Source organism: Netta rufina, assembly GCF_964035555.1.
Source record: "Netta rufina genome assembly, chromosome: 2".
In the NCBI taxonomy this organism is placed as follows: Eukaryota; Metazoa; Chordata; class Aves; order Anseriformes; family Anatidae; genus Netta; species Netta rufina.
The window spans coordinates 63,665,272-63,684,064 of NC_140124.1; the positions used below are offsets into that span (position 1 = coordinate 63,665,272).

At 41.6% G+C, this 18,793-nt stretch overlaps 1 protein-coding gene across 2 annotated transcripts in view; it reads right to left on the reverse strand.

Moving 5' to 3' along the window:
- The window catches only part of LOC311206680 (solute carrier family 12 member 7-like), a gene marked incomplete at its 5' end in the record, with an annotated part of 85,998 nt that extends 75,694 nt beyond the window's left edge, over positions 1 to 10,304 (reverse strand). For both annotated transcript variants that reach the window (XM_084282230.1, XM_084282229.1), the window contains one exon: positions 10,175 to 10,304. In XM_084282230.1, coding sequence (XP_084138356.1) covers positions 10,175 to 10,304 — 130 coding nt within the window. The remainder of the gene's footprint in view (positions 1 to 10,174) is intronic.
- Positions 10,305 to 18,793: the final 8,489 nt, after the last annotated feature.

Sequence of the window (18,793 nt, forward strand, 5' to 3'; positions counted from 1 at the left end):
TCAAAGTGCTGGTCGTAAAGCCAAAGCAGCACATTGTTCAAATTCTCATTCCTCAAAAGTTTCATGAAGAGTAGTGACCCTCACAATCATTGATAGGTAGAATACTTTAAGGTACGTTACCAATAAAAAAAAATCTAAACAAATCCTAACAAGTCAATTTTATGCAGCACAAGATGGAGCTCAACAGTATAGATTTACAATCAATGTAAACAGGCAGAGACCACTTTGCCACAAAAAAGGTGTCCCTCTTGTCTTATAACTTACCCAATCCTGATCCTCACACAAACAGAACTGTAAACTATTCAGCAGGGGTTGGTGGAGTAATACAGAGTTCAGAGAGAACTATTTTGCTTTTATTTTCATTTTTTTGTAGTAATTTTGAATCCAGTTGAGTTTGTGTTCACTACACAAGTGCTTATGCTGTCACTACAGAGACAAGAATAAGGACAGGAATAAGCGGCCTGAGTAAGCAAAAACACTTCTTTAGCACTGATGCCAATCTAACTAAATCATAGAACAATAGCCCTTGCCCTCCTCCTCCATGATTCAAAAGAGTTGGAACATTAAAAAAAAGAAGTATTACAGGTATCTTGTCTTAGGGAAAATGACAGACCAGAGCTTGGGAATTGAGAAGGCAAACAGTCATCTAAGTGATCCTAAATTTGCACTAAAATGCCTGTTTAAGAGATTAAGGACAAAAATATTAGACCATCTAATCTTATTTCCTGTCCTTCCACAGGTTACAGAATTTCATTAGGCTCTACAACTTTTGAGAAAACATGCTGAGATTTGACCCTCATGTTTTCAGAATTGAAATAAAAATAAAATGGTAGATATTTTCCTGTTATGATTCAGATTTTTTAAATTAGAAGAAAAATCTCAAAGAATTGTTCCTTATTTCTACATTTGAATTTGGATCTTCACATTCCTATCTGTAACTTCCTAGTATACCTTCCAGATTTAACCACTTGCACTCAGCATTTTCCATCCATGAAGGTTACAATACTTATCAAGTTTCTTAAACTCCTTTTGGAAAAACTAAACCAACTAAGTTCATAAAGCATTCTCCTAATCTCCAGTCATTTTTATGGCAACATCCTTTCCAGTTTTTAAGATATATAAGAAAAATACAAACTCTAAAAATCAAATACAGCCTTCTACAGTCTCATTTGTGCTATTTACAGAAGTATAATAATCACCTTTCTGCTGCAAGGATCATGCTCTTTACCACAGCATTAAACCAAGATCATGCTCTTCTATTCCAGTCTGACCCCTAAATCCTTTCCAGATTCACTGCTTCCTCGCTGTTCCACACTATACCTATCACATACTGTTCACATTCAAGAAGTGGTCCTATTTGCCTTTGTATTCAAACAAATTTTGTCCAAACAAGTCCGTATGGCAAGCATCTACGTCTCCTGTTATACTGCAACAAATTAACATTAATCTGAGAAAAAAAGCAGGTTATTTTTTAAATGGCAAAAGAATACGGGTATTTCTCACTTCTCTGAAAACCATCTAAATTGAACCACATGGCCACAAATCAGCTTGGCCTTGATAAGTCCTCTAACAAACTAAGCAACAGGTACATTAAAAAAAAAAAAAAGACACTACATTTTCAAATGGCAACTCTTAATCACAGCCCTTGTATGTACATTGAAGTAGAATCTGGTTAGCAAGATACAATGATCTTTCTAATAAAAACTATGATAGGCATTTCATGAAGTTAGTATTGGGTCGTATTAAGAACAAACCACTATACAATGAAAACATGAAGATAAGATCCTGTTTGTAAAAACAGGGGAAAAAAAGCATCTCTTGTTAATGTAAATAAATGTTTTAGGGTTAAAAAAAGCTGAGAAGTCACTTAAATGAAATATCAAAATGTCATGTTGCCTGTGGCAAAAAGCATAAATTCCATCTTCTTCATGATGCATATTTACTTCCTGTATGTCTTTTTTTTTTTTTTAATTAGCAGGCAATAAAAGGACTCAGACAATCTTAAAATTAGATTTCTCACCCCTCCTACTCCAAAAACGTATAGAAGTATTCTCTAGAGTGTTGAAGTAAACCCAAATTTTTCAAAAACAATTGCCTTACTTAAATTCCAATTAGGAAAAGACATCAATAACTTTGTTTCAACACATCTTCACCACCATAATTTTTTTGTTTGTTATTTTTTTACATTGAATGGGCTTAGGAAGTCAGTGCAATCTACTTCATTTCAAAGTGATACTTTTAAAATAAGTGTCTACATATTTTTAACAAATCACCTAATTTCTTGCATTATCACCACCAATGACTAGTACAATTTAAGCTTCCTTGAAAAGCAGCACATGATGTACTTAACCTCCTTGTAAACCCCTTCATATAATGGAGGATTCCAGTACTGCATCCCTTCCCTTATCAACATCACTAATTTTTTTCATTTTCCTTTACTTAGGCTATTATAATCAAGCACAGTGTAATTCCAATGAAAGCATACTAGAAAGACTTTTTATAAGTTCTTCACAGGACAGCTATAAGTATAGAACGTGATACTTAACTGAAATAGCCATTACAACACAATACTGCATATATAGAGACTCACTTGGATTTTGCCCACTTTCTTCATTATCTTGCTCATTCATAATTAAAGTAAATCAAATCATTCTTATCTGCTGATTCTTCATGCATCAGGAATGGAAACAAACTGACAGTTACCTCTTCCCAGCTTTGCTTAAGACCTCAAATCCTGTTTCTTACTAGTAAGGGATTAATCCTGAAAGAAGTCATTAAGGTTTCATGCACTGTAACCAGGCACATGACAAAGCCAAACTATATGACAGTCACAAACTCTCTGACCAGAATCCAGCTGCAGCATTTCTGTTAGCAATAAACACTGTGCTTAGTGAAATGGGCAGGATCAAGTTAATAAAAAACCATCTCGTTACCTAATAATAGCTACTGCTTAAGGTTTTCTTCACATCAAATAAATTCACCTCGAGAGACTTATAAAAAAGATTGGTAAACACTAACAAGTAGTAGTAACCTATTTCACAGATTTATGTAGTATCAAAAAAGTTAGTTTTATGCATCAAGTACATATGAACAGATCTTAGGCAAATGTAGTTGCTAAAGAATGATTTTATGTAGGTAGAGCTTGTAATATTGTACTTAAGATGTAACAGATAAATAAAACACTTTAAAATATAATCCTAGCAACTTTGGAAGCACTCTTTATAATTTCAAAATACTTGTCTTATAAAGGGGTCCCCTTTACAACTTGGGTTAGAAGTTGTATATCTAATTTGAAAGAGTATTAACCATTGTTTTCTGGTTTATGCATTAACTTATTTTACGCATTCTGCACTAGCCTCAAGCAACTTCATACAAACTATTTCAATTGTATTAAACTGATGTTATTGCTTAGAGCAGACTATTCTTCCTGTGGTCTAACCTTTGCATCAAAGCTGAAATCTACTTTTCCCTGTGACCTTAACGCTTACACTAAAAAAAAAAAAAAAAAAGGTCACCTGTGGAAAGGCTAGAAGGCTCCTTCCAGGAACATTTCATAAAGCCCCTCTTGCAAGACCTGCTTTAAGTGAGCGATACTGCAAAAAGCCTGGCTCTTGTCACTCCTCGTTTTGACTCCTACACCTCTCCCACCCCTCCAAAAAAAAAAAAAAAAAAACAGCTTGTGGACCTGAGGAGCACTTGCACTGTACAAGTTGTGCCAGCAGAGGGAGATAGGACTAATCAATGGCAGCGAGCGATTCGATTGCTCCTGTCCTGGTAAGTTTCTATCAGGCCAGTTCTAAGGTAACAAAGCCAAGTTCTGTCATATTTTCAATGAAAGTAAGCTTCCCATTCTTCAAGATAGAAATAATCTACTGAAAGGTTTTACTCACTTCAAGCAAGCAGGCTTGCAAGAAGAGGCTTTCAGTGTTAGAAGGCACAAACATGTCCCCCTGTTAGAAGGCAAGAAACAGAGTAAGTTTTTCCTTTCTTCTTCCAGAAAGAGTGAGATCTTAATTTGTTCAGATACATACTAATTTTCATAATAAATGTTTTTTAAAGCAGCTGCAGCTATACACATCATAGTATGCACAAAACATTCTCCTTATTGAACTGGTACATCCAATACAGTAAAGTAGGAAAACAAATATTACCCAATTACACAAGCACCACCACATGAACCAGGAAAGGGTTATGAGAACCTATTTGGAGAGTAATTACAAGAATCTATTTTTGAACAATGGAACCCATGCTGGGTAAAAGGGGAAAGAAATCCTTAGAAGTTCATTATTTCTACTCAAATCCAGAAAATAAGTTTTTGATAAAACTGTAGTTCATCAGTTTAGAGGGCAAATAAAAATAATTTGCATTGTTATTAAGGTGGTGATGTGCATTGAGATGGCAGTGGAACAACACTGTTGTTCTACAGCGAGCTGACTCATGGAAATAAAGCCTATTAAAAAAAACTTCATGTTCCTATTATAGCCAGTTTCTTGCTGTTTTGGCTCCCTAAAACAGTCCACAAACAGTAATACTGGAGACAGACCTAGTTTATTCAGCAGCACCTATTATGATCTGCTATGCTTTAACATCTTGACTACATATCCCTTACCAAAGGCAGCCTTTACAGTGCTTGAGATTTTAACACATGGGTCACAATAATCTTAAAAATTATACCATAATAAAGCATTATGAGCAAAGTTTTGTTATGAAAAACTAATAAAAAAACAGTTGCACCAGAAAAATTTTATTCACCATACTCTGATGACTGCAAATATATCATTAAGAAAAGCCAGATTTCCAACAATAAAATGATCAAGAGATCTCAGTAACAATATTTTCATTATTGGATCAGAGAATTTAACATTATGAGGGTTTTTATCACTATATCTAATAGTCTCTCCTCCTGGAATAGTCTAAAATTGTTTTAGAACTAGAATTTAGCTCTTGGGCAGTAAGTCCTATATGGGAATGTCAGCATTTAATTTACATGACTTCAACAGAATTGAATAAAAATAATAATTTGTAGTCCATATCAAGCAGTAACTTATGGTTCTCCTTCTGTAGAGGAGAAAACACTGTAACAGTCTAAAAACATTTAAACAGTTACAAAAGTGAAATTATTTAGTTCATTATCCTTAACTCTCTCTCATTCCCACTTACTTCCCTTGTAGCTATTAATAGAGCTACATATATACAATAGAGCAAGAAACACTTGAATTAAATTGGCTACATACATCATTTTGAAATGGTGAATGGACCAATTAGAGTCTCTTGGCATAGCTAGGCATACATCTGGAGATGACCTGGACAGCCAATGCCCCTTGCAGCAGAGAAAAATCCTACATGCTTCAACCACACCTGTGGTCAATTGTCAGATGTGCCTTTCTCTGCAAGAGGAACAGCACTCTCCATACCAAAACTGCATTATTCAGCACGCCAAGGGGCAGGGGGAAAGTAACCAATAACTTCTCTAAAGGGAGACTGCCTCACAAAGCTGAAAGTGCTTGTTGAGAGAATCAATGAGAATGGAAATTGAATTTATGTAGTCTGCCATCAGGATCTCTGACTCAGTCTGCCAAGACATTTGAAACGAAATTCACTGAACACACTTAAAGAAATAAAATGACCATGGACTGAAAGAGAAGATCTCAGATAAGACATCAGTAAATGAGTAAGAAAAAAGACAAGCATGGTCTACTCAGACAAGGGTAATAGTCAGATGGCTGTTTAAGTTGTGCTGAGACACATACTGTTCCATATATTAATAAAATGCAACAACAAAAATAATTAGGTGACCAGAGATATGACAGTTGGAAACTCTTTCAAGTTATTTAGCTTAGTCAAGACACTAGGTAGTTGTGAAGTGCTGCAAAGGACCTTTGAGACTAAACGGACATTAACACAACAGGCAAAATTCAACATAGAACTGTAAAAGTTGATATTTACATACATGAAGGAAAACAACCCTAGATAGTATGGCTCCAAGCTAGCTGATTCTTATCTTTCATAAATGAGATGCTCTGTTTAAGACTTTCATAAAAAACAACTGTACAATGATTGTTTTTCAAAACACAGCTTGAACATTGGGAATGAAAAATAAAGAAGTCCATGTTAGACAAAGGTATAAAAAGCAGAGTCCATTCACAACATGATTATTGCACACTGTTCTTGAACCTCCACCTTTCCGAAATGAACAGAAGTAGAAAAAGTTCAAGAGAAAGACAGTAAGGGGAACAAGCATTAAGCAATGGTTCCCACATAGAATGACTTACATGTAAAATACTCCATTTGTAAAGTGAGAGGGTTGAGATGGGACTAGGTTTATAAAATCATGAGTAGTCTAGAAAGGGATTGGCAGGCATTAGCTTGATTTGATGACTGGTTCAGAAACAAACAAAAAAGAGGTAATATGCCACTGAGCAGCAGAATTTACTGCCAGTTTCTGATATACCAAAACCACATTATCTTCCTGACTACATAGGAAAGACATGCTGGGTGTATTTAGAATAAAAATAGAATTAGAATTTGATTCATTTTTCCTTATTTTTGTGTGTTTATATTTTTAAATCAAGTTTTACAGAAGCCTCAGCTATATCTGACCCACAAGTGGTTGGAGCCTGGAAGAACATGGAAACAGTATCACGTTCACCAGCCCATGCATATCCCTAGACAACAGCATCAGCCTCTGGCCAGTACTGGATACACCGTGCACACCGCTGATTCTTTATCCCTTTCTATCCTGCTTATGTACTTAATCTATGGAGATTTAAATAAGTGTGAAGATATGGAGAAACCACAAGGGGATGAAGCAGAACACAAAAATGTAATGTATTTTCTGTGCAGCAAGTTATGAACAGTAGACTGGTCCTGTGTTTAAGCAGAAGCAGACAGAAAATCAACTACAGACGTCAGTGAGATTAGCCTGTCTTCCCTCCATTGCATATATGCACCCTCAACTATCCCGTTGTTTTCCTGGAATTAGCATTTTTCAGAAATTAACAGAATCCCCACGTAAGTACAAATGCTATGACTTCTTGGGAACCGATCAAGTTTGCCATTGATATTCTTTGTAATTGAGGTTCTTCAATTTAAGTTTTTTTTGTAGGAGTTATTTTTCATATTGGTTTCTAAGTAAGACACTGCTGTGACTAGGTACGTAACACTACAGGATGCTAGTTATGTTCCAAAACATCTGATGTGTTGAACTTGTAATGAAAGACAAATTTGATTGATTTCAAAGTTTTTACAGGTCTATACTGTAGGCAGTTATTACTGACAAATGTGAAGAACAAAAACCATAAGTTCTTCTAAAACTTCATCCATTACTCCCCCCACAACAGATCACTCTTTCCTTCTGTTCTTTCACTAATTACTATTTCCTAAGCACTCTTCCCTTATAGGGAACTATAAGATCACTGAACAAGATAGGTGCACATAAATATATACAAAGTAGCAGGAGGAATCTGAGTCAGTAAGGCCCCAAATTTCAGCTGTATTGTTCAATCCAAACGTTAATTTCTGCCCTTCCCCATTACTCTTCATCACAAATCCTACTGAAGCCAGTACTACAATCCAGCCAACCAGCCACTCATGTAAGCTTCCACCTCCTATGCACACATATAAGCATCACACAATCAGAAAATACAAGGCTAGAATTTCAAGTGTTTATGGAGCGAAGAACGTAGAGAGTAAGAACATCCCAGTTTACTCTTATCACATAGATGAGTATCAGATGAGAATGTATGAAAAAGGGAGACTACACAGAAAAGTTTATAATAAATCAACAGAACTATTTTATTTGCAATACACACTTAAAAAAAAAAATGACTAGCATAGTCAAGGCAATTTCAGAACCATTATTTATATGTTAGCCATACAATTAGTTAAAACTGATAAAATTCTAGATAGCCCAAACAATAAGATCATATGTTGAGCTATATAGGCTAAGGGTGATCTCAAGAAGGTCTTATTCCACCTGTTTTCTTACTCCAACCTCTACTCCCAGCTGTACCCTTCTTCCACCTTTTTACAACTTTAGCAATTCTCACTTTTTACAGCACTCATTCACTTCAACCCCCAAACCAGAAAAAGCATGTTTTTCCCCACTGCACTAGTTCTGTTTTCTGCTAGTTTTAACACAAGCCTTTAGATGGGCTTAACCACAGTATCTTATAGCTGATGTTAACAAATCCAATATTTAGGATTTCTTAAAGCTCTCAGAAGACTGAATGAGTTAAGGATAACTGTTTGATTACAGATCATTAATCTAACGATCTCATGCATTACAGGTTTACATACCACAGATACCTGTATAATACCTAAGGCAACAGTACGTATGCTGTTTATTTCCTCAACCTCTGTATCCAAGTATAGCATCTAATCTCTCTTACTGAACTTAGACCTCTCTGACTGTACCTCGTCTACAGGTCAAAAAAGCTTTTCCAGTGCTTTCCTCTCTACTTGCTATTTACAGATCCATTACCAGGAAAAATTATACTTAAATTCATCGGCTCCGGTGATGGATTTCTAGAAGACTATAATCTAAACAATGTGCAAATGTAACTCTCAGGCCCACATAAAATCTCCTTAATTATATGAAAAATTAAGAACTCTTACACCCTGAAAAGGTTATAAATAAACCATTACAGAAGCACCAGCTCCACTCTTCTCTTTTCCAACCCTGCAAGGTTTCTGAATGTTCCAGACGCTTCATATATATGCACACTCTAACAACACATGTCTAGCCATACTCATATTTATGTTCAGTATTTTGAGATGTGATATGGCCTAACACCACACTCCGTGCCTTTCTAACTACCTTATCACTGTAAGGAAAGCCGCCTAAACAGATTAATTCTGTGTTGCAGTCACTCTTCAGAAATTCACTTTTTTTCTGCCTTTTATCCAGCCAGTATAGGAATCAAACTGCTCTCAAAGTTTATACTGTTTATGACTTCCTATTCAATTTAGTTTAAGAATAACAACAACAAAAACTTTAACAAAAATTGCCAGTTGCTCATTATTTCAACATACTGAAGGAAACGCAACTACAAATAACATGCGACTTTTTCAGGGAGGTTGTGGGGTGAGGGGATCAAGCGCTGTGGGAAAACAAATGAACAAGTGCTCAAGCACGGATGGTGTTGGACTAGATCGTTAAAGTTCCCTTTCAACCAAACCATTCTATAATTCTGTAACAAACAACCCAATTTTGTCAGCTTGTTTTTCTTGACCACCTTTCCAAGAAATCTTTATTTTCATCCATTTGTGCATAATTAACTTTGTCAAATATTTGTTTTCACATCCTGCATCATATGGTATTAACCTTATTTTATCTGTGACCTATATCACCAGCAGGAGAAACAACCATTATGACAAACTTCCTTTTTACAACTTGTCTTTTCACCTGTAATCATCTAACATCTAAATAAAAAAAAAAAATGTATTAGGAACATGTTTTGACTGCGATAGAGTGTCCAAAATAATATGCAAGATTCAACCAGCTTTCAGTGCTAGCCTGTTCAGGGACCACACTTGGCACTGCTGCTGCAACATACTTTGGAAAGAGGAAGTGTTGAGGGCTTTTGAGCCAAAGGAAGAAAGAGTTATTACTTCCCCGGAAGGGCCTTGCTATCTGAGCAACAAAAGCTCTTATTTTCCCACCACTACTTGCAGACAAGCACCCATTCTGTCACGGAACAGGCTGCCCTGAACAGAGTCCTGCACTGTCCAAGCTCCACCTCGGGCTCGATCCTCCTCACCTCGATGGCACCGTGAGTGAGGCCTAGTAGAAGCAAACCGTCCCTCACACACTTCCATCAGGTAAAAAACCTACAGATGCTGATGCACAGGCACACAGCCAGCCAAACACCTGAAACAATCCAGGTATGGTTACGCTCTTCTTCACAGTCAGAAATCTTTCCTCCTCTCTCTCTCAAGAGCTGACCCGGGAGTACTTCCTCGTCGGGGCCAGCGTGGAAACAGAGTGAAACAAACTCTCAGCCACCATAAGGCGCCGGACTTTCGTCCTCTCCCGCACTTCCCCCACCTGAGCAGGGCAGGCGGACCCCGCCGCCCGGCGGCACCGGGAGCCTGTCTCCCCGCCCGCAATCACACCAACACCCGGCGCCCGCCCCCCCCCCCGCCCCCCCGCCCCCGCTCCTGTCTCTCTCACTGGAGCCCCGCTCCCCGTTGTCGTCTTCCTCCTCCTCCTCCTCCTGCTGCTGCCGCCGCGCATCGCGCTCCGCCGGGTCCCGCTCCTCGCCCTGCGCCTCCACCGGCACCACGGTGAAGTTGGTCGGCATGGCCCCGCCGCCCCCCGCGAAGCTCCCGCAAAGCGCCGGCACCTCCCCGAGGGAGGCAGCGGGCAGGGGCAGGGGCAGGGGCAGGCAGGCGCCACCGCCTCCTCTCCTCACGTGAGGGCCATTTCCTCACGCAGCGGGAGGGGGGGGCCGGCACCAAGCCACCGCCTCCTCCTCCTCCTCCTCCTGCCAGCGCTGCCAGTTACAGGCGGCCTAGGCGCTGCCAGGGGAGGGGAGGCTCCGCTGCGAGGTCGCCTGGTGCGCGCAGGTGGGGAGGGGAGGGCTTGTTTGCGGATATGCGGCTCCCCAGGTGGGAGCTGAGGCAGCCTGCATGGAGCTGGGTTTGTTCTGCAGAAGTGGGTCCAGCTAGTGCCATTGGGTAAACACCACATGCAACACACCTTCTTCTCCTTCTCAAATCTTGCCTCGCACATCTGCCTGCAGCACCAGGACTGCCAGGCTGCTGCTGCTCCTCTGATCCCAGCAGATGGAAACTAACTTCCAAAGGAAACCAGAGCCAGACCATAGCGTACTGAACCTCCAAGGCATGACAGCATCCAGAAGCCCCATGCAGAAGCTCTGCAGGTCACCATTTAGACGAGTAGAAGAGGAAGTCCTCTGCACACACTGGAATTACCAGATGCAGATGGTTCCCAGATACCTGCTCCCCTACACAGCGGCTGTGAGTTATAGAGGACAGCAGGAGCCTCCATGTTCCTTGCTCGAGTAAACGTGTGAACTCCGACCTAGAGTGAAGCAGATTCCGAGAATCAGTGGATGGGCTGATTAAAAAAAATATATTAATGATGTAGCATTAGTGATGAGCTCTTGATTATCCTAAACATCCTTCCCAGAGTAGGATTGTAGCATCTCCACTCCAAAAGTGGGAAAAGAAGGCTTGGAAACTAAGGTCCTTTTATTTTCTTCTCCTGCTCTTCTCCCTTCCCAGCGAAGTGTTAGAATAGAGCAGGACTCTTATCATTTTGGTGCATATCTATGCATTTTTGAAGAAGACTCTGAATGGTCTGCAAGTTCCATACCTCAGTGGGATGGAAGATGTCTACTTAATGCACTGTCTGATGGAGTAGACGCCTCCAAAGAAGGGGGATTCTGGCCATCAGAGATGGCAAGGAAGTGTACCCAGATATGGTGGGGTAGATGGCAGGTCAGCAACAAAAGGAGAGGGAGAGAGGCATGGTAACTGATGTCTGGTATGGTCTTGGCAATTTGCCCTCATTCAGTCTGTAGTATAACTACAGTAATGAGAAGATGGCTGCATGAGAAAGGACTTTCTTTCTCAGAGATGTGTCTCCTCATCCTTCCCCTGGATTTTCCAAGCTACAGAAAACTAACTGAAATGGTATCTTTGTTGGCAACATGGGATTTAAAATGTTACTGATAGTACTGCAGAGACAAGGATATTTTGGGGCACATTTCACTTTAAATTTAATTTCATCATGGTAAAGGCTACTATCAAAATTAACAGTACTATGGAACCAGATATAATGATAAACTAGAATGGCAAATGTAATTTTAAAATATATTTGAAAAATGATAATTCTCTCTTCAAAACAGACTGAACAGTCTGCATGGTGTCATGTATAAGCATTAGGAAGAGAATTTGAAACATGGTAATTTTTCAATACCATCCATCCAGTGCTTAAGAATTCCTGAAAGAAATTCATGTATGAAGAGGATGAAAACTTCACATCTGTATGCACAGAAGTTGGAATGGGGAGAAATTAGGACTAGAGTGTTCAATTTTGATTCAACATGATACAATTTATACACCTAGAAATGCTAAGAGCAAGACAAAGCAAAGCTATGGACCAAAAAAACTATTGAATGAAGAGGGAATCATAGAATCATTAAGGTTGGAAAAGACCTCTAAGATCATCTGGTCCAACCATACCCCTACCACCATTACCAATGACTAAATCATGTCCCTAAGCACCAGGTCCAAACTTTTAAACACCCCCAGGGACGGTGACTCCCCACCTCCCTGGACAACCCATTCCAATACCAGACTACTCTTTCTGTGGAGAAATGTCTACTAATTTCCAAACTAAACCTCCCCTGGTGCAACTTGAGGCCATTCCCTCTAGTCCTGTCTCTAGTTATCTGCAAGAAGAGGCTGACCCCCAGCTCCCCACAGCTTCCTTTCAGGTAGTTGTAGAGAGCACTAAGGCCTCCCCTGAGCCTCCTCTTCTCCAGACTAAACAACCCAAGTTCCCTCAGCTGCTCCTCATAAGACCTGTGCTCCAGGCCCTTCACCAGTTTTGTAGCCCATCTCTGGACGTGCTCCAGGGCCTCCATGTCCTTCTTGTAGTGAGAGGCCCAAAGCTGAGCACAGTACTCGAGGTGCGGCCTCACCAGAGCAGAGTACAGGGGGACGATCACCTTCCTGTTCCTGCTGACTATGCTGTTCCTGATACAAGCCAGCATGCTGTTGTCTTTCTTGGACACCTGGGCACATGGTTGGCTTGTTCAGGCGAGCGTCGACCAACACCCCCAGATCCTTTTCCTCTGCACAGCTTTCCAGCCACTCTGCCCCAAGCCTGTAGTGCTGCATGGGATAGTTGTGGCCAAAGTGCAGGACCCGGCACTCAGCCATGTTGAACCTCATCCCATTGGCCTCTGCCCATCGACCCATCCTGTCCAGGTCCCTCTGCAGGGCCTCCCTACCCTCCAGCGAATTGACACTTCCTCCCCAACTTGGTGTCGTCTGCAAACTTACTGAGGGTGCACTCAATTCCCTCAGCCAAATCATCAATAAAGATATTGAAGAGGGTGGGCCCCAACATTGACCCCTGGGGAACACCACCCGTGACTGGTCACCAGCTGGATTTCACCCCATTCACCAGTACTCCCTGGGCCCAGCTGTCCAACCAGTTTTTAACCCAGCAAAGAGTGTACCAATCCAGGCCATGGGCTGCCAGCTTCTCCAGGAGAATACTGTGGGAGACCATGTCAAAGGCCTTGCTGAAGTCAGGCAGACTACATCAATAGCCTTTCCCTCATCCACCAGGCAGGTCACCCGGTCATAGAGGCAAATGAGGTTGGTCGGGCAGGACTTGCCTTTCACGAACCCATGCTGACTGGGCCTGATCCCTTGGTTGTCCTGCACATGCTGTGTGCATTCAAGATGACCTGTTCCACCGCCTTTCCTGGCACTGCGGTCAGGCTGATAGACCTGTAGTTCCCCAGGTCCTCCTTATGACCCTTCTTAAAGATGGGTGTCACATTAGCAATTCTCCAGTCATCTGGCATCTCTCTAGATGACCATGACCACCGATAGATGATGAAAAGTAGCCCAGCAATCACATCTGCCAACTTCCTCAGCACCCTCAGGTGGATCCCATCTGGCCCCATGGACTTGTGACAGTCCCGGTGGAGCAACAGGTCTGTTTCCACCTGAACTGCAGGGGGTTTCTTCTGCTCCCTGTCCCAAGCTTCCAGTTCAGGACACTGAGTACCCTGACTGGTCTGAATAATAAAGACAGATGTAAAGAAGGCATTAAGAACCTCAGCCCTTTCCTTATCCTCATCAGTCATGTTCCCCCCCCATGCATCCTGTAAAGGATGGAGATTCTCTCTTGGCCCTCCTCTTGCCATTAATATATTTATAAAAACATTTGTTGTTATCCTTAACTGTAATGGCCAGGCTGAGCTTGTGCTGGGCTTTAGCCTTCCTGATTTTTTTCTCTGCATATGCTGGCAACTTCCTTCTACTCTCCCTGAGCTGCCTGTCCCTTCTTCCACTGGACACAAACTCTGTTTTTCTCCCAGACACTCAGTAAAAGTTCCCAGCTCAGCCAAGCCAGTCATCTTCCCTGTCAGCTCATCTTATGGCACAGAGGGAGCAGCCTGCTCTTGTACCTTGAAGACTTCCTTCTTGAGGTCCATCCATCCTTCCTGGACACCTTTGCCCATCAGGACTGACTCCCAAGGGACCCTCCCTACCAGTGTCCTGAACAATTCAAAGTCTGCCCTCTGGAAGTCCAAGGTAGAAGTTTTATTGACAAATGTTCCCCCTCATCTCCCAACTTCACCAAGAATAGACTACCAGTGCATGGTCACTCTGCCCAAGACAGCTCCCAGCCACCACATCTCCTACCAGTCCTTCTCTGTGAACAGCAGGTCTAGTGGGACACTCCCCAGTAGGCTCACTGACCAGCTGAGTCAGGAAGCTGTCTGCCACACACTCCGGGAGCCTCCTGGACTGCTTCCTCAGGGCTGTATTATATTTCCAGCATATGTCTGGGAAGTTGAAGTCCCCCGTAAGAACAAGAGCTGTTGACTACATGACTCCATCATGACTACTCCCCCCGCCCCCAACAAATATCCCTGAAGCATCAATGCCTAAAAAAGGGGGAAAGAGTAACTCGGGAAAGTTGAGCTAAGTGGCTCAATGGCAACTTTGTTTTGAGGAAAGATGATATATACTATACATTTTGCAGAACAAGGTTACATATCTTAACAGTTAAAGTTGTTCTAGTATTACAGACCATATGAAAATAGAAAAGGCATTTGGTTTGGTTCTAGCTGAAATTTGTTTGGAAACTTCCACGGAGTTCACTACATATGCCTTCCATATATTTCAAAACAACTTCCTGACAGCGTTAAGAGGCAGAAAGTATCAATACATAAAGCATGGAGTAACACAGATTAGGATTTGCTCTGACAATTTAATTTTCTTAATCATTTAGATTTTTCTAGTAATGTCTGTGGGTGACAATGATTGCAGTAATAAGTAATGAAGGGAAATGTTTTTATCTGTTCAATTCAGATTAAAGACATACTGCCATAAATATATCAGAGGATCAAGACTACAGGAAGTGAATATTTATCTTGGGAAGAAATATCTCTATCTTTTTTAGAATGTAATCCAAATTTAGCATGACACCTTTCCAGTCTGACATTTGCATTCTTACAGCCAGATCTTCCCCACTGTTGCCATCTTGTGTCTAAAAACGTAGGCCAACCACTGTGCTTTTTATTTCCTGGGCATTCCCAGAGTCCCATGCACCATGCTAAGTGGAACTGTTCTACAATTCAGTTTGACTACTTGTGTCTCATCAATGAGAGAAGGAGGAGCCCCATACTCTGCCATCACCTGGTTCCTTAGTCCATTGTCACTGCAATCTAGACTACAGTTCAGTTTAGCACATTGCAATGAATGTCTTGAGAGTCAGAGCTTCCATTGTCCAGGTGGTCATAGCAAGGGCATTTCTGTAGACATGATACAGTACCTTGTTGTGTCTGAAGCGAAGTGTCTGACTGTATGTCTGTCTTGCAGGCAGACCACATGGGAATGGAAGCTTGTGAAACCTGATGCAATTAGTCACTGCCAGCATAGTCAATGCAAGCAGTAAACTGGCATTTTCTAGGCAGCCTGAACAAAACCACAGTGGTGGAATCACACGGTTTTGGGGATACAGAATACTGAGCAGCAGCTCCAGAAATCCTCAGTGACACCTCTGTTACAGAAGAAGTTAGCTATGGTCTCTCATGGTCAGAGCATGCTGATAGAAGAGCACATATCTGTATGAAAATGGAACGCTACTGAAATGTGGCATCTGGCAGCACTCTTTCTAAATAACAATATCATTGATAGAGAACATTCTGGAGGATTCTTTGTTGGAATTATTTAAGAAGGTGCATTCGCCACAGTATGGAGCATGTTAGGATACTGATACAAAAAAAAAAAACCACCTTACATGTATGATTATTGAACAATATCTGCAAAACTAGTCTTTTAGTTTAAGACCATTCCCCCTTGTCCTATCATTATCTACCTGAGCAAAGAGTCCTCCTCCATCTTCTTTGTAAGACCCCTTTAAGTACTGAAAAGCTGCAATGAGGTCTTCCTGGAGCCTTCTCTTCTTTAGACTGAACATCTCCAGCTCTCTCAGCCTTTCTAAATAAGAGAGGTACTTCAGCCCTCTGATCATCTTTGTAGCCATCCTCTGGACTTGCTCTAACAGGTCCACATCTTTCTTGTGCTAGGGGCCCCAAACCTGGATGCAGTAGTGCAGGTGGGGCCTCATGAGGGCAGAGCAGAGGGGGACAATCACCTCTCTTGACCTGCTGGTCACACCTCTTTTGATGCAGCCCAGGATGCAGTTGGCCTTCTGGACTGCTAGTGCATACTGCTGGCTTATGCCAAGCCTTTTGTCCACCAGAACCCCCAAGTCATTCTGCTTAGGGCTCCCCTTAATGAGTTCTTCTCCCAGTCTGTACTCCTGTCTGGGATTGCCCCAACCCAGCTGTAGCACCTTGCGCTTGGACTTGTTGAACCTTGTGCGGTTCACATGGGCCCACTTCTTCAGCCTGTCCAGGTCCCTTTGAATGGCATCTCTTCCTTCTTTGCTATCAGCTGCACCACTTAGTTTGGTGCCATCTGCAAACTTGCTGAGGGTGCACTGAATCCCATTGTCTATGTCATTGATGAAGATACTGAAAAGCACCGGTCCCGAAACAGACCCCTGAGGGACACTGCTCATCACCGGCCACCACCTGGACATAGAACCATTCACCACTACTCTCTGGGCATGGCCATTGAGCCAATTCCTTGTCCACCGGATAGTCCACCCTTCAAATCCATGTCTTTCCAATTTAGAGATTAAGATGTCATGTGGGATCATGTCAAACGCTTTACAGAAGTCCAAGTAGATGGCTTTCCTTTGTTGACTGATGCAGTCACTCCATCATAGAAGACCAGCAAATTGGTCAGACATGATTTATCCTTGGTGAAGCCATGCTGGCTGTCCCAGATCACCTACTTGTCCTGCAACTTTGCCTCCAGGAGGATTTGTTCCATGATCTTCCCAGGCACAGAGGTGAGGCTCACCGGTCTGTAGTTCCCTGGGTCTTCCCTTTTTAAAAATGGGAATGATGTTTCCCTTTTCCCAGTCTTCCCAGACTTTGCCTGACTGCCATGGTTTTTCAATATGTTAGAGAGTGGCTTGGTGATACATCAGTCAGTTCCCTCAGAAGCCTGGGATGCATGGCATCAGGTGTCATACAGTGTCAGCATGTGTACTGAATAATGATGTATCAGCGCATGTGGTGGTATCGCAACACAGATTTCTAATAAGACTGGTAATTCCTTTAGTTCATGGACAGGATTTGCACTACAATAAACTTAAGTGGATTCTGTAATAAGAGCAGAACTCAAGAGTTCTGTTGGTTTGTAAAAGCTTTCCAAGGTCTAGAAATCTTCAGATTAAGTTGGATCACTTTGTCCTGTCATTAGTTTACATGGTGATAATTTATTGTGATTTTTAGTCCATGAAGTTGGGTAGACTTCTCTGGTGCCACAACAAATAGTAGTATTTCATAGAATTCTGGCTTCAGGTTACAATAGAAAAAGATGTGTATTGTGTAATCTGTTGAGAAAAAAACAGTTGGATAAGTAGCAAAGTGCAAAGGTATGTGTTTGCCTGCATTGGCCAGAACAGTGTTTTTTCACACAGAACTCTCTGACATTGGAGCCTCTTATAGGGATTTCACTTTTCTAGACACTAAATGAGATTGGCCAACACAGAAAGTTTCCAAAATACAAGGCATGTCAGACAGAGAACAAGAAGCTACCTGAGAAATTCCTCAAATGAGAAATAGATCTAATTGCTGACTGGACTGGTCCTCAGGATCATCAGAAGTTATGGAAGAAACATGGAAAGAAACAACGTATTTCCACAGATTTCATATAAAGTTGCTGAATTATTCAGCACTATTGTTGAAAAGGGTACGCTAGGCAAATTTCTTTTGAGACTCAGCTAAATTTGTTCCAACCAGCAGAGCTAATGATAGGCAAAATTTTCTGTCATACTCCTGAGTGCAATAATAGGCCTTAATTGCACTGAAACATATTCTGCCCATGGTCCAGGGGCTCCTGGGTTGGAAGAGACCTGAAAGACCATCTACTTCTAACCACCCTTTAATGGACAGGTGCACCTTCCACTAGAACAGTTTACTCAAAGCCCCATCCAAACTGTCCTTAAATACTTCCAGGGATGAGGCATCCACAACTTCTCTGGGCAATCTGTTCCAGTGCCTTACCGCTCACTGAGTAAGAATTTCAGCCTAACATACAATCTCAATATATATTTTTTTTGTTTGTTTAAAACTATTATTCTTTGTCCTATCACTACACTCCCTGACAGAGTCCCTCTCCTGCTTTCCTGCAGACCACCTTTAGATACTAGAAGACTGCTCTGAAGTCTCCCTGGAAGTTTCTCTTCTTCAGGATACACAACCCCAACTGCCTCAGCCTCTCTTCATAGAAGAGGTGCTCCAGCCTTTTGATGATCCTCACCCTCCTCTGAACTTGCTCCAGTACAGGCATGTCCTTCTTATACTGGGGGCCCCAGAGCTGAATGCAGTACTCAAGTAGGGTCTCACAAGAGCAGAGAAGAGGAGAATCACTTCCCTCAATCTGCTGGCCATGCGTATTTTGATGCAGCCCAGGCTTTTTGATGCAGGTGAGA